Source organism: Corythoichthys intestinalis, chromosome 20 (genome assembly GCF_030265065.1).
Source record: "Corythoichthys intestinalis isolate RoL2023-P3 chromosome 20, ASM3026506v1, whole genome shotgun sequence".
Classification (NCBI taxonomy): domain Eukaryota; kingdom Metazoa; phylum Chordata; class Actinopteri; order Syngnathiformes; family Syngnathidae; genus Corythoichthys; species Corythoichthys intestinalis.
Window position 1 is genome coordinate 27,358,736 of NC_080414.1, and position 23,520 is coordinate 27,382,255.

At 41.1% G+C, this 23,520-nt stretch overlaps 2 protein-coding genes across 2 annotated transcripts in view; one reads left to right on the plus strand and one right to left on the minus strand.

Moving 5' to 3' along the window:
• The window catches only part of zeb1b (zinc finger E-box binding homeobox 1b), a 116,779-nt gene extending 104,301 nt beyond the window's left edge, over positions 1-12,478 (minus strand). Inside the window, exon 1 of the mRNA XM_057824600.1 lies at positions 12,241-12,478. Within this exon, the coding sequence (XP_057680583.1) occupies positions 12,241-12,298 (58 nt within the window). The 5' untranslated portion in view covers positions 12,299-12,478. The remainder of the gene's footprint in view (positions 1-12,240) is intronic.
• znf438 (zinc finger protein 438) overlaps positions 1-23,520 on the plus strand; it is a 195,556-nt gene that overhangs the window by 55,715 nt on the left and 116,321 nt on the right. The gene's annotated exons all lie outside the window — the stretch shown is intronic.

Here is a 23,520-nt window from a genome sequence, read left to right on the forward strand (position 1 = left end):
CCGTCCCTCGGGAAACTCAAACTCAAATAACAATAGTTCCTCTTGTTACAGTCCACAGCGATGCGCTTTTTCCGTTTTCCGACTTCAGTCCCCACTTTTATTTTACCGTATCAATCCTTGGTAGAAACATTTATTCATCATGATGAAACGAGCAAGTTATACAGCAGCCTTTAAAAGAAAAGTCACATCTGTTTTGTTTTCTCCTAGATTCTGGTAAATTGGAGAAGTTGTCAAATCATATTATTACCGTAAATATTATCAGTTTATGGTAATGTTTTGAACTACCAATGTGCTATGCTTGTGCTGTGTTTCACCAGTCAGTAAAATGACATTTCTGTATCTGTACACGAGGTCTGTTTTCTTGTATTCTTCTATTTATTGGTGCTAAAACTAGGGTGCACGTTATAAATGGGTACAATAATTTCCCCTAGATTTTACAAGTAAATTTGGGGTGCGCATTACACACGGGTGCGCCTTATATTCAGGAAATTACGGTATATATATTTAGGAAATTATGATACTACAATGGCAAACCGTATCAATAGTTTGTTATAAACCATCGCTCAACAACCTCCACATGTGCAAACAAAGATCAAGGAGTTGACATTAGATGTGAAATCATCTCTTATCACTTGATGCTAACATAATCTGCTTTCTCTCATTGTGTTTGTGTCATTTACTTTAATAGTATGTCAGGAAATAATCCATGTTTGTCATGATTTGTTTTATAATCCATAACTTTTGTGTACCAAAACATCCTGGTTTGTGGCCCTCACAGCCGCTAATGAGGAACCTTAAATAGGTTGCCACAGGTGCTGGGGGCCGGGTTAGTGTAGGAGGAGAAGGGGTGGTAGGCTGGATGGGAGCAGGGCCGCAGGAAGCTTCTTGTTTTCACAGAGATAAAGGGCTTTCAGGTTGCATCCTGGGCCGTAATCTCCCACACACTTCCTGGTTTTGTTCAAGGCGAGGCGAGAGAAAATGACAAAGTAACCTTCGCCGCAAGAGGCTGATCAATAACTTTGGATGAAACCGGATGTGTGTTTAGCATTTGAGGATTTGACAAGCAATTAGTAGCAAAGCGACTGCCAGCATTTGATAGAGATTATAATAAAGGTCCTTGATTTGAGGTGATTTGTGTATTCATTTATTCTTAGTGCTGGTTCATTAGCGATGATGAAAAAAGTGTGCATATACTTTATTTTCTGACCCCTTCAGTTGCTTTTAAAGGATAATTAACATTGTTCCAAGCTCTTACACCTTAATTAAATAAAAAGTAGTGCTTCCTTCCTCCAAATTCAAGTTCCTCCTTACAGTCACTTAGCGAGAGCCTTGTGCTTAAAAAGATGTATCTACTAGATATTTGCTTGAAAGGGCTTTATTGAATTCTAGCATCGGGGAGGGGCACACACTGCAGAAGAATGAGAAACACACTTAAAATAAAAAAGCCCACATTCCGCTCTCCATTTGGAATGCCAGCTTTCGACCATGAGGCACACCCTGTTCTGTTGCCAGAGGAAACTTTCAATCTCCTCTCTACCTCACTCTGGCTGTAGCTGTAGCTCTCTCATACTTTAGTCAGGTGTTATTTATGAGTGGTGTATAGCTGAGAAGCTGCATGCCTACAGCACCTGCTGGTGTTGGAGAATCCGAGCCAAGCAGCTGCTACAGACTGCAATAAGAGAACAAGAGAGGGGTAGGAAGAAAGACTACTTGGGGGCCTCTAGAACAAGCCAATGAGCAAGAGCGTTTATGAGGGAAAACAATGAGAATAGCTGAAAATGTTAAGGCCGTAATGTGCAGGGATGTTAAATTGCACTGCCGCTGAGCTAACATCTTAGAAAGCTAATGAAGGTTATTATGATGAGAACAGAAGGACAAAACAAACAAGTGACGAAGAAGCGCTAATTAATAGTGTTGTACAACTCAGAACATAATCAATTAAAGGCCATGCTTCATTGACTCACAGGCAAAAGCACTGGCGCCAGAGTCACTGGGAGGCGAGGGCGGAGGGGTGCTTGTTCGTCAGCATGAGTAAAAGATGTAAAATAGCTTGAGTATCATCCCTTGTCATCCTGCTACATTTATATGTATTGTGTACTAAGACGCCATGTCCTTATTTGGTTGGAACAAGTGATACCTAGTCAGTGGTTGAGCAGAAAGAATTGAGACAAGGCATAGGTAAAGCCAAATTCCAGAAGCATGTAAAACTGACTGTTGACAACATATTTAAATGGGTCAATCAGTCTGGGTAGTGATTAAGGAACAGTTAAGATGCTTAAACGGCAAATGAATACTACAATCCCGTAAAACACTTTCTACCCTGCTTTGTATTTCTAATTCATAAGCACACACTAAAGCATACAGTATTTACAGCAGCGGTTGTGCCTAGGCTTTCTTAGATTGGGGTCACACTCCGGGGCCACTCGGAGCTCCAAAAAATACTTATGGGTTAAATGGGGCGACGCGGTTACTCCGTGCCTCCCTCTATTACACCCTCCCTCTGCTTTCAGGCACACCATTCTCCTCTCATTAATCCCGTGTGGATGTTTATCCATGTTGACATTCAGCATAGCAGACGGCCCTTTTTCTGACTAACAAACAGGGTGACTAAGGTTTTCTTTGCTTGAGCTGTCATACGGCTCTCGCCTAGCCTGCCTCGTTCAGTGTACAAGCTCGGGGGGACACAGGAGTACTCTCGATTTGTTAGTCATTGCGACCCTTGGGACATCAAAGTCGGGCTGCGCAACTGGAATCGGTGTGTGAATATGAATGTGTGCCCCCTCAGGAGGGCCATTATCAGTTGTGTGTGCTATGGAGAGGAAAATCAATATGGTCATCATAATGGGCTGGCAAAAAGCCAGCCACTAGGCTGTGTTCAAAGCACAATGCACAGCAACGGATTACTTCTCATCTGATGTCATCCAATTTCATCCCTGTGGACCGAGCCACTGTGGGACTATAATAAGGTCAAGCACATTAGAGGGGGCTAGCCGACAAACGTCTTTGTGAAAGAAAAAAGTTGACAAACTGACAGTCAGGTGCTCTGAAGTGATGCTCTGGCAGAGGTTTGCCCTAAAGAGCTTTTGCTTCACACAACACAAGCTGGCGTGAGCGCCTTACTGAGCCCGCCTTCTGCCTATTGTGTCTGTCCAGTCTTTTTCATTAACCGCTCCACTGAGGACCACAAGCAAGAGGGAGGGGACGGACGGATGGATGGGCAGGCGGGGAGAGAAAGGAGGTGGCAGTAATGATGGGGGGTGGTCAAGGAGAGGACTGCAGACAGACCCAAAGGGAATAACTGTTGGCCTACCAAATGCGTGATTAAAAATAAACATAGAAAGCACAACTTGGGACACCATACATAATATGCGATTGTACTCCTTATACCACTAAGGACAGCAATTAAGAGGTAATCACTCCTTAAGTACACACATCACTCGAGAACATTATCTCACCCTTGCACCTGTTGGAGGCGGCCGAGAATTGAGAGGGAAGAAAATTCAAGAAATATTGGCAAGTTTTGTGTAGCTGAAGTCATCTTGCGACCCCACCTGTGCCCATGACTCACTGCTTTGGTGTCAGGCTTACATGATCCACTTAAGTGAGCTCTGCTTCCGGTGCTGCGCTGCCCACATTACTATGTGTGCCTGTATCAGGGCCGTTCTTGTCTTTGACAGTTTCCCAAGCATAGAGCCGGGGGCCCAAAAGGGGTCACGCATCAATTTATTTTTATTGGGTCACCTATTGTTAGCTGAAAATGCATTTTATTGATTGCCACAGAATTTCCAGTCAACTGACTCTTTGATTTCACGATAATGTTCTCTTTGATTAGTTTATTTCCAAAAAGTGGTCTGACATAGTTGACTATACACAACAAGCTGGGTGTGAGGCTTTGCTCTGGGAAGAAGTAGCGAATGCTTCTCCTGAAAGGAAGAGGGGGGCACGTTTTGCTTGTGCGCAACGGCTGTTGTTTTGTTCAGCTCATCAAGCTGACGCGTCGCTACAAGCTACCCCCACCGCAACCCACAAACTCCAGGATATTACTAGCCTTTCAGAAACACTGTTGCCGGTCCACGGATGGGTACGTCACCCTCATTCGGGGAGGGCCCAAGGTGTGCGCCCCCTCCCTGTCACATTGTCCTCAGAGCTCATGCTTGAGATTCAGTGAAACTCCTGTCTACTGGGCCATATTAAGCCTTCACCAGTGTGCTAAAAACAGCATGTTGGGCACCACCAGTGCGCCCACTAAAATACACAGGATGGAAATGTAATGAGCAGATTGTACGGGAAACAAGCGTGACTTAGCTGTAAGCTACATTTACAAGATAAAAATGTCAGAGTGGTACAATGTGGGTCCTTCAGGGCCTTAGGCTGTGTGGGAAGGATTTGATGAATTCTGCTTACGTTCCACGGATTCTTCCCTCGCGGGGACCTTCTGGAAAAGAATGGGTCATATGCAAATGGCATGCACAGTATGGAGGAGAAATTTCCCACAAGCCCAGTGTGAAAAGGGCTCTCCCTCCCCATGCCAGGCCTGCTGAATGGGCCTTTTCTTCTGCCACTGAAAGTGAATGAGGTAGAGCAGGCTAACTGCAAAGGTAACTAGGCTCTTTCTCCTCAGGCTTTCTCACTAAAGCCTCAACACACAATGGTTCATTTACGCATTCAACTACACAAACCACAATAAAGCACATCCAAGCACAGTTAAGGGGGTTACTGAAACTGACTCTGGGTTTAAAACTCCTCCTTTATGCAGGAAGAGCACCTTTTTATAGGCTAATGCTCTCTGCCTCTATGGGGGCAGCTAATCATTAAGCAGCCTTAACAGAGGTGGGATCGTACATCATATAATTGTAATTTCAAGGAGCAGCCCACTGAGTAAAGTAATTCTCCTACCTTGACAATAACAGTTAGCCGTAAAACATTCCACCTAAAAATGTTACCGACATGAGATTAAGTATAACTCTGACACGCCGCCTTTATCTACTGTATGAGAGTGCTGCTGCCATGTGTCATGCTTTTTATCTGCCATCACGGGTCTTTCAGCTGTCACCTGTTCTAAATGTCTTTGGACACCTCAGCCGCTTCTCACCAACTCCATCCATCCCCCACTTGCCGGCCCACGGGGAACACATAGCCCACAATTTAAGGGGTCACCAAAGAATGGACAGAGAGAAGGAGGGCGAGGAGAAAGGGCCGAGGGCTCCAAAACTCCCTCCCTCTCCTCCCCGCTCTTCCCCTTTCATTGAACAGACTTAAACACAAACACAATTGGACATGCTGGAAGCCTCACAATGGCACAGGGGAGGAAAGTGAAGTCATACTCCAGGCACGTTGGGTGCCTAGGTCAGGGGGCAATCAACAGCACCCCTGGCTACTGTGTCTTAACCCCTTCGCCTCCTCTCGCTCGCCCCAAAATAAAAGAAGCTCGGGGAGGGTGGCGAGTGTGCGGAGGTGGGGCGATTTCTTCTTACTTGGCACTTTCAAATGAAGTTGCCGCATTGGGAAGTAAGTGAAAAGATGTGAGATAAATGAAATATTTCCTCCTCTGCTGAAGTCTTCACACAACAGGGGTGGACCATTTAAATGTAAACACGTCTTTAAAAGCACTACAGTGAGCCTGTGGAGCTACATAGCCAATCTCCACCTCCTCGGATGCCATTACTTGTTTCACTTGACAAACTGTATCCACGGCTTTTATTGTTCCCATGCAAACTTACAGCATGTGGTTGTATTCAAAAGTCTTTAGGCGTGGTGACAGAGCCCAGCTCACTCCGTAGCTGAAGTTTTATCAATCCAATAAACAAGTGCTCAACATCACAAGTATATGCCAAGTACCGACCTCATTTTCTTTATTTGATGGGTGATTCATCAGAATGAAAAAAAGTGCGTAGGAAAGAAGGATTGCACTTTATTTAATGTTTTGATGCAACAGCTATTGAGAAAGAGTCCAAAACTCATCTCGGTGACGCCCTGTTTATTTTTGCAAAGAATGTTAACACCGGTCACATTCCTCTATTCCCAAATTGCTGTGTTAAATTACCATTGCGGGGAATGGTGACTATTCCCGAGGGGAGCGGAATGGAGAGAAGCGACAAAGGGAGCAGTAGTATCCCACCAATTGCAAACACCTGTCATCCTGCGAGCTGTTAACACCTCTCTGTTTACAACAGGGAATGGAGCTCACCTTGATCTCTGCAAAACCTGATGGCGAGCAACCTGGCTGAAGCCACTGACCATCATAGACTGGGCGTAATTATAACTTTCCAAAAAATGACTACATCCAATTTTATCAAAATACACTGTTTTAAAATAGGGGATTTTGCATTTCTATAAGAGTCACATGAAACTAAACTTTTCATGGGAAATAAGTTGATTTGCATGACAGGTCACAAGGTTATAGGAAGCATGGCCAATAAAGCAAATGCAAATGAGGTCAAAGTAACAGACAAGACATCTGCCTGGTCACGGACTTTAAATATCAATAGGCCTGCGTAATAGCCTGTCGATTTAAAGGGACGAGTACACATTCTGAATTTTTTGTTAAGCAGTGTTTCCCTAAATCAAAATGACTTTGTTTGTTTTATATCAATGAAGGGTGCTGCCAAAAAACATGCATTTTAAAAACCTACTTGATGATTATATACAAACTCCAAGTTTGTGAAACTCTCTTCTAAATGAACTGTCACCAAAAAAAAAAAAGTCCAACTATGCAGTTATCTAAGGTGTGTCCACACAATTACACCCAATCTCCAGAGACGAAGCAGCAAAGTGAACACGCCTCATACCAAGCTTCGACGACAGCGGAAAAAAGAAGACACTTCTGCATTACACTGACGAATTACCAATGGAAACAACAAGAGAGAAACATGCTTTTTAACGTGTTACCTCCCACAACAACTCCCATCCCAGACTTTTCCAGCTCTTGCAATGCACCAAAACCAGCAAACATTCCAGCCGCTTTTTCCACCTTGCCATTAACTTCTTAAAACAGTTGACTCATGATTTCATAGTGACACATTGCCAATGTGCACATCACTGCAGTGCCATTAATACTGTAGTCATCATTGTAGCTCTGTTGCTCTGCATCATTTGCATTTGTTTTTAAATACATTTATCACTTTATATGGAAATGACTATTTGTGTTTAAGTTCTAAATGCTGTATCACTAGAGAAATTCTGTTGCTCCGTGAAGTTGGCCCCCATAAGATCGAAATGTATATAAAATGAATGAATGTTTGTGCTATGTTTGTGCTTGTTTGTGTTGTAAAAAAGTTTAATTTGCTCTGCTATCATTTTAAAGATATTTACAATTCTTTTATTGGTCGATCTGAGGTCAACCAGCCCCCCATTAAAAATGGCCAAAAATGTTTTCAATCGTTTGCTTCGTTTGTGCTCGTTAGTGCTGTAAAAAGTTTTGCTTGTGCTGCTATCGTTTTTGAGATATTAATTTTGAGTGATGACATCAATCAGCCCCTTATTTTTTGCTGATACAACTTAAATGGTCACATTCGTTTGCTACGTTTGTGCTAGTTTGTGCTTTTTTTGTTTGTGCTGCTATCGTTTTATAGATATTGACATATTAAGTTTGACTGATGACGTCAATCGCAGACCCTCCTTCACGGCTGACAGAGTATACCAACCCTCTAAATAACAGAGGGGTGTCCCAACAACTAGCACAAACAAATGGCACCCCTTTCGGGTCCATTTTGCAGTAAATGGGGGGCTGCGATTCACGTTATACTCGAAATTAATATCTCAAACCCCCCATTTACTGCATAATGGACCCAAAGGGGTGCCTTTTGTTTGTGCTAGTTGTTGGAACACCCCTCTGCTATTGAGAGAGTAGGTACGCTCCCTTAGCCGCGGGAGTTGGATACAGAAAAGCTGCGATTTCAATCACCTTAAATTAATATCCCAATATCTATAAAACGATAGCAGCACAAACAAAATTTTTACAGCACAAACGAGCACAAATGTAGCATAACCAAATGACACCATTTTGGGCCCATTTTTCAATAAATGGGGGGTTGCGTGACGTCCAGTGTTGTTAATCTGACTTTAAAAAAGTAATTACAGATAAAAATTACTTATCCCAAAAAGTGATTGAGTTAATAACTCAGTTACCTCAATGTAAGAGTAATTAGTTACTTGGCAAAGTAACTGACGTTACTGTTCATATTCTACACGTTATTGCATGATCCATTGTATAACGTCTTTCACATCAAATATGTTTATATTAACTGATTGAATTGAACTCTTTTTCATTCCAAAAAAGTTGCCCGAGAGTTTAAGATGACGCACGCCACGCTAATTGCTCATGCTATAGCGAGAGCGCGAATGCCATGCTAACGCTCCGAGCCACCTAGCATCACGTTTCCACGTCATTCACCCAAATTGTAGTAATGCGCACATTCACATCCTCAGTTACGGTAACAGCGTTTCAAAGACGGGAAAAGTAACTAATTATATGACTCATGACTGATAAAAATTAACGCCGTACTCTAATGCTGTTACTACCAACACTGGTGACATCATCACGCGAAATGAATATCTCAATATCTCAAAAACGACAATTTTTACAGCACAAACTTAGCACAAACGATTGACACAATTTTGAGCCATTTTATTCAAAATCTGGGGCTGGTTGACCTCAGATGAACCTATAAAAGATGTATTAATACGGTGATACCTCTACATACAAAGTTAATTCCTTTCAGGACCTTGTTTGTAAGTAAAAATGGTCGTCCGTCGAGCAGGATTTTCCCATAACAATACATTATAATTCCATTAATTCGTTCCACAGCCTGAAACCCTACACTAAATCCTTAATAAATGCTGCTGGTACAACTGCAAATAGCAGTTCCACAGAGCAAAACAAATTATGAATAAAAATCGGAATAATAACATAATAATAGTAATAATAATAATACCTGTAATGATGTAACGAATCGTGTTCTAATGTGGCGAATGTGTGGCTGACTTGACAGAGTGAGAAGGGGACTTTTTACTTTCACTTTGTTCCGATGCAGCGTACAGTAGGCATGTTGTGTTGCAGAAGTTCAGAAATAAATGCTTAAAAACAAAGCTGGCGATTTTTTTGGGCAATGTTACTACAATAATAACTGTCACCTTAACTTAAAAAGACTGTTGAATGGAGGTCGGAGGAGGACCGTCGAGATCGTAGACCTTCTACGGCCGTATTAATGTCGAGCCAGTTCACGGACGCGCGCACCACACTCATATTTTTGTATCATTTCCTTCTTCATTTCAATGGTAAGCCTCACCTTTTTCCTTTTTTTCACCACCTGCACTAAAATTCTTAGAACCCATGTTGATTTCTCTCACAAGAAAATCCGCCGTGCGTCCGTCTTGCTGGAAAACAAAGAAACTGCGGCGCTATCATAAATCGTCAAATTTCGATAGAGCCCTATCGAATATTTTAGTCATCGATTAATCAATGAACTAGTTAGTTCGAATAATCGAGTAATCGTATAACGGACATAAAAAATTTAAATACCTGAGCTGAGCCTCAAATGCTATAGAAAAAGATAAATGAGGATCTAAGTACACCAAAAGAACAATTGGCTAACTTACATAGCAAAAGTCCGCTAGCTTCTGTGCTATAAAAGTATTTTTTATTTATTTATTTTACCCACAAATAACGGCTAAATATACCTATAAACTAAATTACGAATGCATTAAAAAAACATTAGCTCAAACAAAAACATAGCTTATCTTGGTCTTAACAGGGAGCAGCTGGATTCAGCCATGTGAAATGAGTTACATCAAATTAACTGTTGCCACTAGAGGGCAGTGTATCTACCCAAATCAATGAAACTAAATGCAAACACTTTCAAAACAAACCATGACATCGCCACTTTAATTAAACGAATAATCAAAGCAGCAAAATTTAATTTGAACCTTTTTTTCTAATTGAATTACTCGAGTTAATCGATTAATCGTTGCAGCACTAAATTTCAAGCATGTCGTCGGATGCAGAAACAATTGAATTTTAAGTCGGATGTCGGAAAGATCCTGTGTCAAAGCGATTGTATGTCGAGGTATTACTGTATTTCAAAAACGATAGCAGCACAAACAAATAAATATTTCAGCACAAACTAGCACAAACCTAAGACAAACGAATAAATACTTTTTATATAAATTTGCCTCTGATGGGTGGCGGAGGTAAGTTCTGTGTGTTTTAACTAGGGCTGTCAAAATGATCGCGTTAACGGGCGGTAATTTTTTTTTTTTTAATTAATCACGTTAAAATATTTGACGCAATTAACGCACAAATGCCCCGCTCAAACAGATTAAAATGACAGCAAAGTGAAATGTGTACTTGTTGTGTTTTTCGGAGTTTTATCGCCCTCTGCTGGCGCTTGGGTGCGACTGATTTTATAGGCTTCAACACCCGTGAGCATTGTGTAAGTAACTATTGACATCAACAATGGCAGGCTACTAGTTTATTTTTTATTGAAAATTTTACAAATTTTATTAAAACGAAAACATTAAGAGGGGGTTTTAATATAAAATTTCTATAACTTGTACTAACATTTATCTTTTAAGAACTAAAGTCTTTCTATCCATGGATCGCTTTAACAGAATGTTAATAATGGTCATGCCATCTTGTTGATTTATTGTTATAATAAACAAATATAGTACTTATGTACCGTATGTTGAATGTATATATCCGTCTTGTGTCTTATCTTTCCATTCCAACAATAATTTACAGAAAAATATGGCATATTTTATAGATGGTTTGAATTGCGATTAATTACGATTAATTAATTCTGAAGCTGTAATTAACTCGATTAAAAAATGTAATCGTTTGACACCCCTAGTTTTAACATGAACTGGCACGTGTATTACACTGGGTGGCACAATACACAACAAATGATGCAAAACAAACCGCACCACTTGTCAATATCCCACATTTACAAGCAGAAAGACATGCAAGGCATGCAAGTGGAACCCACATTTCGAAGCCAGCTACTTTTTGTGTCAATCTACCCGAAAGCCGCAGGGAAAAATACAAGTGTGATTATGGCTGCGCAAGTATTTGTGACAGTGACATGCAAACGCGCCGAATAAAGAATATTGTTTTAAAAGCTGGCTAAGTGACAACTGTCCCAGTGGAATCAGAAGGATTCCCAACGCCACAGCCGGAGCGCCGCTGTCCTTATATGGACTGCGCGCAGTACACATAAACAGGCGCGTGAGCTGCTGTGCCTCGCGCTCCGGAACCTCACTCAAACCTTGGCGTGTTTCTGATAAGCTTTCGGTTCCTCATTTACCTTTATAGAAATACTTAGAAAGATACGTCAATAAAACGCGTTGAAAAAATGTACAAAACATACCAATTCAAACAGTAAACGGCGATTGATTTGCTGCAAATAAGTAGGAAAAACAACCATTTTAACAACTTATATTTTAAAAAGACCACCAAAAACAACTATTGGTATATTCGATAAAGTTATTGAAGGCGCTCAGTAGGGCTGACTCGCTTCGATAAGGCAACACGAGTTGTTCCGCCCAACGGTGCAGCAACAGTGTCTTATAACGTTACCTGCTCGGAGTACATAAAAGAAAGAAAGTACCAAAGTGTGTTGTTTTTCAAGTTTGATTAACATTAATCCATATACTGAGGCACAACGTCGCTCGCGGAATAAAATAAAATAAAAAAAACATCGAGAATTTTAAAAATGGTAACAACCAGGTAGAAACAGGTCCGCTTTGAACAAAATTGTCCAATAGCATCTTATAATTTAATGGAAACGCGTACACAAATAAACCAAAATAAGATGGATAAAAGCGCTGCCCGTTTAGAATAGGGTGAGGTGCGAATAACGGTCTCGGGTGCAGTGGACCGGTGAAGGGGGTTAAAACTCGACAGAATGTTCTCAAAGCGAGTGAATAGTGGATCTACAAAAAAGACAGGAGACTTGAACGAATGTTAACATGAGATAAGAGCGTGTCCGTTTATAAAGGGTGAGGTGCGAATAACGGTCTCGGGTGCAGCGGACCGCTAGGCGGAGGGCGAGACGCGACCCAGGTATAACGGTACACCACATAGGCAGCAATACAGCGCTCACTTGCTACTTCACAGCACTTTCAGACACTACAAAAACACACTTTGGCGCATCCAAAGTTCTCACTGAAACAGCTGAGGGACACAACAGCTTCCCCGCTGTCCACCCGAACGGAAAGCTCGGCGTCAGAAGTAGTTTTACTCACCGTTGTTCCTCCTCGGGTTCGCCTGCTTTCTGCGCTTACACCTGGGGCCATCCGCCATGATCCTTTCGTTGTGTCTAAATGCTGCCGGAGAGTCACCTCCTCTCTCACCCCCTCGCCCCCTCCGTGTCCTCCCTCCCCTTCACCTCCTCTTATCCGCACCTGGTTTACGACACCAACACTTTACGACATCACCTTCTCGTGTACCTCCCCGAGTTAAGTTACAGACGCCAGTCCCATCGAAGGAAGTACAGCGAGTGGGGAGAGAGAGACGGTATGCTCGGGTGCGCTGTACCTGACCGGCCTCTAGGAAAGTGAGCCTCTTTTAAGTCTGCCTTTGTTTTGGTCATCAAAGGTAAAGAGGATGAATGACTTTTCATTGTGACAACGTCATAAAGCATGCCACGTGTATAAATTGGAAATTAACATAAACTGTTTCTATTAACTTAAACTATATGTGCAACACCTTTCAACCCTCCTAGATATATTTTCAACTATGTACTAGTCCTTCTGGGAAAAAAAAAATAGTATATTGTGATAAAGGTCATTATTTTCAGTAATGTACTGATAAACATTAGACTTTCATATATTTTAGATTCATTACACACAAGTAGTTCAAGCCTTTTATTGTTTTAATATTGATGGTTTTGGTAAAAATAAATGAATAAATTAAAAAAGTCAAGAAAAATCAAAAAATCCCTATCCCAAAAAAATAGCATATTTCATATGACCAACACAAAAAAAGTGTTTATTAATACAAAAAAAAAAAGTCAACCTTCAATTAATTATATCAGCTATGCACTCAATACTTGGTCGGGAATCCTTTTGCAGAAATGACTGCTTCAATGCGGCGTGGCATGGAGGCAATCAGCCTGTGGCACTGCTGAGGTATTATGGAGGCCCAGGATGCTTCGATAGCGGCCTTAAGCTCATCCGCAGTGTTGGGTCTGGTGTCTCTCAACTTCCTCTTTACAATATCCCACAGATTCTCTATGGGGTTTAGGTCAGGAGAGTTGGCAGGCCAATTGAGCACAGTAATGCCATGGTCAGTAAACCATATACCAGTGGTTTTAGCACTGTGAGCAGGTGCCAGGTCGTGCTGAAAAATGAAATCTTCATCTCCATTTAGCAGATGGAAGCATGAAGTGCTCCAAAATCTCCTAATATCTAACTGCATTGACCCTGCCCTTGATAAAACACAGTAGGCCAACACCAGCAGCTGACATGGCACCCCAGACCAACACTGACTGTGGGTACTTGACACTGGACATCGGGCATTTTGGCATTTCCTTCTCCCCAGTCTTTCTCCAAACTCTGGCACCTTGATTTCCGAATGACATGCAAAATTTGCTTTCATCTGAAAAAAAGTACTTTGGACCACTGAGCAACAGTCCAGTGCTGCTTGTCTGTAGCTCAGGTCAGGCGCTTCTGCCGCTGTTTCAGGTTCAAAAGTGGCTTGACCTGGGGAATGTGGCACCTGTAGCCCATTTCCAGCACACACCTGTGTACGGTGGCTTTGGATGTTTCTACTCCAGACTCAGTCCACTGTTTCTGCAGGTCCCCCAAGGTCTGGAATCAGCCCTTCGCCACAATCTTTCTCAGGGTGCGGTCACATCATCTGGTTGTGCAGCGTTTCATGCCACACTTTTTCCTTCCCACAGACTTCCCACTGAGGTGCCTTGATACAGCACTCTGGGAACATCCTATTCGCTCAGAAATTTCTTTCTGTGTCTAAGCCTCTTGCTTGAAGGTGTCAATGATGGCCTTCTGGACAGCAGTCAGGTCGGCAGTCTTGCCCATGATTGTGATTTTGAGTAATGAACCAGGCTGGGAGTTTTTAAAAGCCTCAGGAATCTTTTGCAGGGGTTTTGAGTTAATTTGTTGCTTCACATGATTAGGTTAGTAGCTTCTTTAGTACCTTTTCATGATATGCTAATTTTTTGAGATAGGGATTTTTGGTTTTGCTAGACTTTTTTGCCGAAATCATCAATATTAAAACAATAAAAGGCTTGAACTACTTCAGTTGTGTGTAATGTCCATGTCCAGTTCAAATGGATTGGACGTCTACAAGTGATAAACACATTCCAATTCACAGCAGAAGCTTGTTTTTCTGTTTATTAGTTGTTTGTAGAATATCCTAGAATGATTTCCTTACCAATGTATCGATAATCGTTGTATCGCCATATCGTCAGACCATCGTTATCATGAGCTTTGTATCGCAAATCGTATCGTATAGTGAGGTACCAAGATTTTCCCACTCCTAATAAAATACAAGGGTTAAAGTACAGCAATAACCTGGTGGAAGTTGAAGTCACCTTGTAGAACTTAGGAAATATTTAAGGCAAGGGTCCCAGATAGCAGACCGACGTTGAAAAGATGTTGGATCAACATTCTGCAGTCGATCTTATATCGTTGAATCAACGTCACTTTTGCACCCTCAATTAATGTTGTTTCAACGTTGAAATCCTTACAAAACCTAAACGTCATTTTGATTAATAATAATAATAATAATAATACATTTTATTTATAACGCACTTTACATTTGAAAAATAAATCTCAAAGTGCACATTATCATGTAAAAAAAATAAACTAAAATGACTAAAAAAAAGAGCAAGCAAAAACAGTCAGAAACAACACAGATAAAAAATGTATTTATTTTATTTTAATAATGATATTGGAACAAATATATATATAATAATTTCGACCAAAATGCCCGCTCATCGATAATTTAATGACTTTTCAATCATATTTCCCGGTCAAACATAAATCAACTATTTGTGAACATTAGTTCATCAACTATAAAACAATGTTAACCCAACCATTGCCTGACATACCATAGAACAATATTTCAATGTTACTTGACGTAGAAAAATTCGATGTCCACCATACTGTTGATGATTTTAAGTGAAAATCAACATTTATTCAATGTCGGTCTGATATCTGGGGTGTATGTCTGGTGGGGACGGGATATTAATAAGACCAAACAGATTGAGTAAACGGGAGTCAGGGCTACATTTCTCGTGAAAAAAGAACCTAATTACAGTGGTACCTCTACATACGAAGTTAATTCGTTTCAGGACCATGTTTTTAAGTCGAAATGGTCGTATGTCGAGCAGGATTTTCCCATAAGGATACATTATAATTCTGTTCATTCGTCCCACAGTCCGAAAACCTACACTAAATCCTTAATAAATGCTGCTGGTGCTATTGCAAATAGCAATTTCACAGAGCAAAATGGTAACTGGAGTTATATTTGTATAGCGCCTTGCCACTTCAAGGTCCTCAAAGCGCTTTACACTATCCACCAAGTGTTGACGCAGCACCTGAAGCAATGTGGGGTTCAGTATCTTGCTCAAGGATACTTAGACGAGTTCATCAGGGCGGAGAATCAAACCCACGAACTCTGGGTTGGGTGACAACTACTCCACCACAAAGCCACACAACCCCAAAACGTATCAATTATGAATAAAAATCGTAATAATAATATAGCGTATTGGCCCGAATATAAGACTGTGTTTTTTGCATTGAAATGAGACTGAAAAAGTGGGGATTGCCTTATATCTGCGGTCTAGACATTATACCCATTCACAACGCTAGATGCGCCAGATATCATTGAAGCGATGTTCTGTCATGACAGATCTCAGCTACTCTCAAGTTTCCCCAGTTTGTATTATTTTAATGCAATGTTGTTCCTAATTCAGATTTGTTCCAAGACTACAGTTACAGTTAGACTTCACTTTGATGGTTAATGCAGCTATTCCAAATTTGTTGTTTTATCACAATAGACTGGTTTATTTGCATTTCAAAAACCAGAAGCCATTCATTTACAAAAGTGATTGCGCTTTAGTTTACATATTTAAATGTTCAGATATTAAGATTTGAATGAGGCAAAATAACATGCTTTTTCTCTCAAATATATTGTTATAATCATTTGTGTCAGATGTACTGAAATTATTTTTTTGTATAAAAAATAATTTGGTGTTCAAAAAGTCTTTTTCAAACTTGAGTCTTGAAAAAGAGGGGGTCGTCTTATAATCAGGCCGTCTTATATTCGGGACAATACGGTAATAATAGTAGTAATAATATTAATAATATGGGTAAAAATTAGAGGCGTGCGAAATTTCCGAGTCTTAGATTATTCGCGATTCGGCCGTGGAAGATTCGAGAACGATTCACAAACATCCAAATTCCGATTATTGAATTATACCAAGTAAAGCGGAAATAAAACACAGTCAGCGCGGTCTTCAGGATGCAAAGAGGAACGGACCGAGAGTAAATATCATGTTCAACTCATGCCGCTAGATAAAAAAAAAAAAAAACAATACCTGACTGCGGCCGTCAGCCGCTACAAACAGAGCCCAGTTGCTAGTTGCTACAAACATACTGCAACATACGGCTGTGGTAGATATCACATATATCTAGAACTAGATGTGAAATGACAGAAGACGGCCGTGTTAGATCATATACCAAGAAGTAGATGCGAAATGACAGACTTTGCCGTGCTAGTAAACAGGCGCCATCTTAAAGCAGTACACTTCTCTAGAATGCTCTGTTGTAGCGAACCTAATTACTTTGTATAAGTATATTCTGATACTAAATCTGAACTGTTAATGGGTAGATAGAGGCTCATATTTCGGTTCCATTGATGGCGCTTGTCATCCAATCCATTTTTCGCCGCCAACCTTCTCCCAGTCAAAATTAATTGGATGTCTATCGCCGTCAATGACAGCCAATAACCGGAATCTTTGTGAGGAGTAGCAGTATATAATTTGGATGGATGAACTGAAGTCATTTTTTGAAAAATACAGCAATCAAATAATGAGCCAATAAATTAATAATGTTTAATGAGGGGGCACAGAAGCCTGCTGGTTTGCTAGTCTGCAACGTGTTTCAGAGGTCGTGGGTTCAACTACGGGCTCTGACCTTCCTGTGTAGAGTTTGCCTGTACTCCCCTTGCCTGCTTGGGGTTTCTCTAGCGTCTCCAGCTTCCTCCCACATCCCCAAAACATACATTACAGGTTAACTGAAGACTAGATTGTCCATAGGTGTGACTGTAAGCGTCGTTGTGTGTGTGTGTCTAAGGCTAAGCTCAGACCGCACAAATACGATTTTTTCATGTACAGTATTTCCGACCCGAATGAGGCATTAACTTGACGGTCGTCACGTGACACGTGACATAGAGGTGGACCATTTCAAATCCGATCTGGGTCACTTTTGTATATGGTTTAAATCAAATCTGGGCCACATTTTTCCAGAATGTGGTGGCGGTATGAACTGTCAAGTCTATAAAATTGGAATTCATGTATCAATTACGTCAGCAAAGAGCGAGAGCGGCAGGCAGGACGGCAGCGATGTAGGTGTGCATTAGCGTTAGCGCCTACCATGAATTCGGCTTTGACGCAGGAGGCAGGTTTGACCACAGTCATAAAAAAATAAAATGAGTAAAAGGATAAGTCTGATAATGCTCGATTTTCTTTCTGTGCCTAGTCTAATTGGCAACCAGTTCAAGGTTTATCCCAATTTCTGCCAATAGTCAGCTAGGATCGGCTCCAGCACCCCTGCGAACCTTATGAGGATAACTGGCACAGAAAATGGAAGGATGAACTGATGAATAGGTATAAAGAGTTAAAAAAAACACATACACACAATGTATCACAAAAGTGAGTACACCCCTTGCATTTCTGCAGATATTTAAGTACAGTATATCTTTTCATGGGACAACACTGACAAAATGACACTTTAACACAATGAAAATTAGTCTGTGTGCAGCTCATATAATAGAGTTGAATTCCCCCCCCCCCCCCCCCCTCAAAATAACTCAAAATATAGCCATTAATATCTAAACCCCTGGCCACAAAAATAAGTACACCCCATAGTGAAAGTTGTCAATATTAACATACAACACGTCAACTGTCAATATTTTGTGTGGCCACAACTATTATCCAGAATTGACTTTACTCTCCTGGGCATGGAGTTGACCAGAGCTTTACAGGTTGCCACTGGAATGCTCTTCAACTCCTCCATGACGACGTTGCGGAGCTGCTGGATATTTGAACTTTGCGCGCCTCCACCTTCCGCTTGAGGATCCCCAAAGATGTTCTATTGGGTTCAAGTCTGGAGACATGCTCGGCCAGTCCATCACCTTTACCCTCAGCCTCTTCAGTAAAGCTGTGGTCATCTTAGAGGTGTGTTTGGGGTCATTGTCAAGCTGGAACACTGCCCTGCGACCCGGTTTCTGGAGGGAGGGGATTATGCTCTGCTGCAGTATTTCACAGTACATGTTGGAGTTGATGTTTCCCTCAATGGAATGTAACTCTCCAACACCTGCGGCACTCATGCAGCCCCAGACCATGACATTCCCACCCCCATGCTTGACTGTGGGCATGACACACTTATCTTTGTACTCCTCACCTGTTCGCCGCCACACATGCTTGACACCATCGAACCAAACAAATTAATCTTCGTCTCATCAGACCATAGGACATCCAGTAATCCATGTGCTTTGTTCACATGTCTTCAGCAAACTGTTTGCGGGCTTTCTTGTATACCGTCTTCAGAAGAGGCTTCCTCCTGGGGTGACAGCCATACAGACCAATTTGATGTAGACTGTGGCGTATGGTCTGAGCACTAAAAGGCTGACCCCCCCACTTCTTCAATCTCTGCAGCATTGCAGACAGCATTCCTGCGACGATCTTTCAAAGAAAGCTTTTGGATGTGACGCTCAGGACGTGCGCTCAGCTTCTTTGGATGACCAACCTGAGGCCTGTTCTGAGTGGACCCTGCTCTTTTAAAACGCTGCATGATCTTAGCCACTGTGCTGCAGCTCAGTTTCAGGATGTTGACAATCTTCTTGTAGCCTTAGCCATCTTTATGTAGTGCAACAAGATGTCTTTTAAGATCCTCAGAGAGTTCTTTGTCATGTGGTGCCATGTTGGAACTTCCAGTGACCAGTATGAGAGAGTGTGAGAGCTGCACTACAAATTTGAACACGCCTGCTCCCTATGCACACCTGAACCTAGTAACACTAACGAGTCACATGACATTTTGGAGGGAAAATGACAAGCAGTACTCAATTTGGACATTTAGGGATGTAGTTTCTAAGGGATGTACTCACTTTTAGATATTAAATGCTAAATTTTTAGTTATTTTGAGGGGAAAATAAATCAACTCTATTATAAAAGCTGCACACAGACTACTTTTCATTGTGTCAAAGTGTCATTTTGTCAGTGTTGTCCCATGAAAAGATATACCGTAATTTTCGGATTATAAGCCACTACTTTTTTCCCTCATTTTGAACCCTGCAGCTAATAGTCCAGTGCAGCTTATTCGTTGATTTATTTGGGTCAATAATAATAATAATACATTTCATTTGTAGAGCGCTTTAATCAATGCTAAAATACGCTTTATAGTTGGAAAAAAAAACAACAAACAACGTGAACAGAACAAAAAACAAAAAAAAATAGTAACAATTTATTTTACAGCAGCGTCATTAAACTACCATAAGACAGTCATAATTGTGACATGACACTATCATGGGCATTAATGAATGCTTATGACAGATGTCATTAAGTATCATCCGGCAAATTATGTCACTCCATTCATATCCAGCTAGGATCTTTTACATCTATTCAAAAGTGAGATAATTTGCTGGATGATACAAAATCACATCTGTCATAAACATTGAATAATGCTCATTGCAGTGTCATATCATAATTATGGTCTTATAACAGTTTGTGGCACCACTGTCAAATAAAGTGTTACCAAATATTAGGGCTGGGAATTAATGAAACAACTGGAAGAGTAACTGAAGAAATACATAAATTTTGATTTTTATTTACATCTGTAGCGGTGCAATGCATGCTAGGAGGCATGTTGGACGACAAAAGTGTTGACAGCAGGTGGCAGCAGAGCTTGACTGTCTCCCCCATGGGAGCAGCGAAGGCTAAATGAAGCTTATTGAAGCAATGGTGGTTCATTTAGTCCTATGGCAGTTGTATGGCACCACTGTCAAAGTGTTACCAAATACTGGGGCTGGGAATTAATGAAACATTTGGAAGCGTAACTGAAGAAATAAATGAATTTTGATTGTTATTTACATCTGTAGTGCTGCAATGCATGCTAGGAGGCATGTTGGATGACAACAGTGTTTACAGCTGGTGGTAGCAGAGGTTGACTGTCTCCCCAAAGTGAGCACTGATGGCCAAATGAAGCTTCTAGAGGCAATGAAGGTTTGTAGCCAATTGTGGTTCATGGTGGTTCATTTGGTCTTCTCAGAGTGGTATGATCCCGCTGTCAAATAATGCGTTCCTGGTTAATATCTTTTGATGTAATATCCCATAATACAGTGAGGACAGCTGCGGTTTATAATCCAGTGCGCCTTATCTATGAACAAATGCCGTTTTCGTGTCAAATTTGGTGGGTGGCGGCTTATAGTCAGGTGCGCCTTATAGTCCGAAAATTACGGTACTTAAATATCTGCAGAAATGCGAGGGGTGTACTCACTTTTGTGATACACTGTAAACATCCAAGTGTTTATACTGATGTTAATATGCTAAAAGAGTACATATACTGTACATTGTAAATAAATAAATGTATAATTTGGTGCTTCTGAAACTTTTACACAGTTCTTCGAATGGAAAAAAATGACTTAGTCATTTAACTTAAAGTGCATTTTTACATTGCTAATTGAAAATGGTCGCAAACTTTTTTTTTTCTGTTCACTTAGACTGAACACAAGATTTATTCATCATAAACCAAATCAACTTAAAGTGGCTCAGAACTTCAAAGTGAAGTGTTTTTGTGCCCCGTGACCATGTCATCACACCAGGTGGATCATGGACCCTTTTTGCATTTTGTCATTAAATCCCAAAGAAATGAAAGACATTTGCTGCTGGAAAACAAAACTAACAGAGGGGAAGTCCATATTTCTGTTTTGAGTTGAGTTGATAAATGTGTTTTCGTTCACATTTTTTATTTCGAATTACGGACGTATTTATTCATTTTAATTATCAACCAAATGTATTTGTTCTATCAGAACACATTATGTAAACCAATTTTCATGAATAATTTTTAACCTAGCATTGGCCTGTCTTTGTATGTGTGCGTGTGTGTTAGCGAGAAGAAGAAGTCATGAGACTGTCATCACTGATTCAATCCTCTGCTTAAAGAAAGACCCTGCTGTTCTTGTGAGTGGCGCTTACAGCAGATGAGGAGGACACAGACATGCCAGTGCAATCAGCAGGTTCAGGCTGCATCCAATCAGATGAAACCTTCGTGCACAAACACACAATGCTTATCACACCACGCTCTGAGCAAACTGAAAAAAACTGAGTCACATGTCTGAGGTGAATTCTTTTTTGTTAGCGGAAAGGTGAACTTTATAGACCGTATGAAGGTCCAAGCACGTATACAGGTGCCTTTATAGGTCACAGAGGCAGATGTTGCTGTGAGGCAGAGGCTAGCCGTAATCGTCTAGTGCCAATGTCATCAGTTACATTTTTGTTTTATCCATTGCTCATTAAGAAACTAAACTTAAAGTGTGTACGACAGGATGAAAAAAAAGTCTAAAATAGCATTTATATGTGAATTAGAATCATATTTTGAGACGGTTCGAATATATACAACAATTTGGCAAAGCACAGATGACCAGAAATTAGTCTTTTAATCCGCCGTTTAGCCACGCCTACCATTATAGGGCTATAGCGTCCACAACAGGAGGATGACGTCGGCAGGGTAATGGTTTCATCTGATTTACAATTCAACCATTGAGGGGGAATTATTCAGAACGAGGAAAATGCGATGAAGAAAGCCACAAAATGTCATTGTTTCAGTCTCTCTACTCCAATAGTTTTAGAGGATATTCTTTTTATCGAAGTGTTTTCCCCCAATTGCTAAATAAATGGTATGGTCATGACAAATAACAGTTTTGTGCTAAATGGAATATGAAATAATAAAAATGCTTTTATTTAGTAAGACATGGCAAAATTACTCCATAATGGTCAACTTGGTCGACTTTACATTTACTGTCACACCTCTTGTACGATATTTTATGCCACCGTAGTTAGTCAGGCTTTTGTCATTTCCCTGCCCCGGCTTCAGGGAATGTAAACAAACCAAGAGGCGTGACAGCTAGCCGACATGCTAACCCGAACCGAGTGACGTCTCAGTCTTATTTTCGCTTTTCGAAGCGAAAAATCACACAAAACTAGCCCGGAACATATCACACGGTGGCAGGGTTGTCGATTGTCTTCACCGATCGGCAACCCGCCCGGTGGCCAGCAAGTTACAGTTCGTTCCCCTGCTACGGACATGAGAACTCGCCGGGGAAGCAGCTGGAGAGTACCGCCGGACAAACCATCCGACGTCGGAGGAGCGCGTAGCTGCCACATGGTCAACATGAATATGCCGTAAAATAATGCTTTACTACACTGCAAAGACGAAAACAGAGACCGGCGTGCAGTTTTTGTGCAGCTAACATGGCAGGATGTGTCTGAAGAGAACTTTTCTACATGTTCGTCCATGATCAAATGTAAGTCAATAGTCCTTTATTTAAAGAAAGTTTGTAGTGTTTACTTTGTAACTGCTGTATTCGCGGCCATTTTTAACACAAAGTTGCAATTTCTGATGGGGTTGAAAATTTGACAGAACACCGGGCACACGAAGAGGGCAATAAGCTGAGTCTAGATGGGGTGTGCAAACAAGCCGCCGGTCGTCAGCCGAGTGATAGTCTCGGTGGACAATCGGCCACAAAATGCAAGCCACCTCCGTATTAAAACGTGTGCCATGATCCCAGTATTTGACATAATACAAAATAGGATGTTTACTCACTTCCTCGTAAGTCCAATGGTCCCACAGTAGTAGGGCTTTTTTTGGCCAATATCCGCGGTGAACAGGAACCTTTTGAAACCCCAAAAGGGTCACACGCCTCTCCCTGGTGCGGCAACAATTTTCTGCAGTCGTTTGGCTGTCGTGATGCGAAAAATGAACGGATTAATCCACAAAATTAGCTGAATCTGCAGTCCATCTGCATGCTATAAAGCTATGCTGTATTGTGAGATGCTGACGGGTGACGTCACAATCGCATTCGTCCTAAACCCGAGACTGAAGCGGGAAGTCACTCAATTTCATGGTGCGGGATTCAAAAATTTAATATGTAAAACGATCGCTTCCAAACACATCCAAGCGGTCCATTTCATTCAAGAGCATAAAACACCGCATGAAATATGAAATAAACATGCTTTTTGGTGTCATATACAGTTAAAGTAACTTGGAGTTCGTTAACTT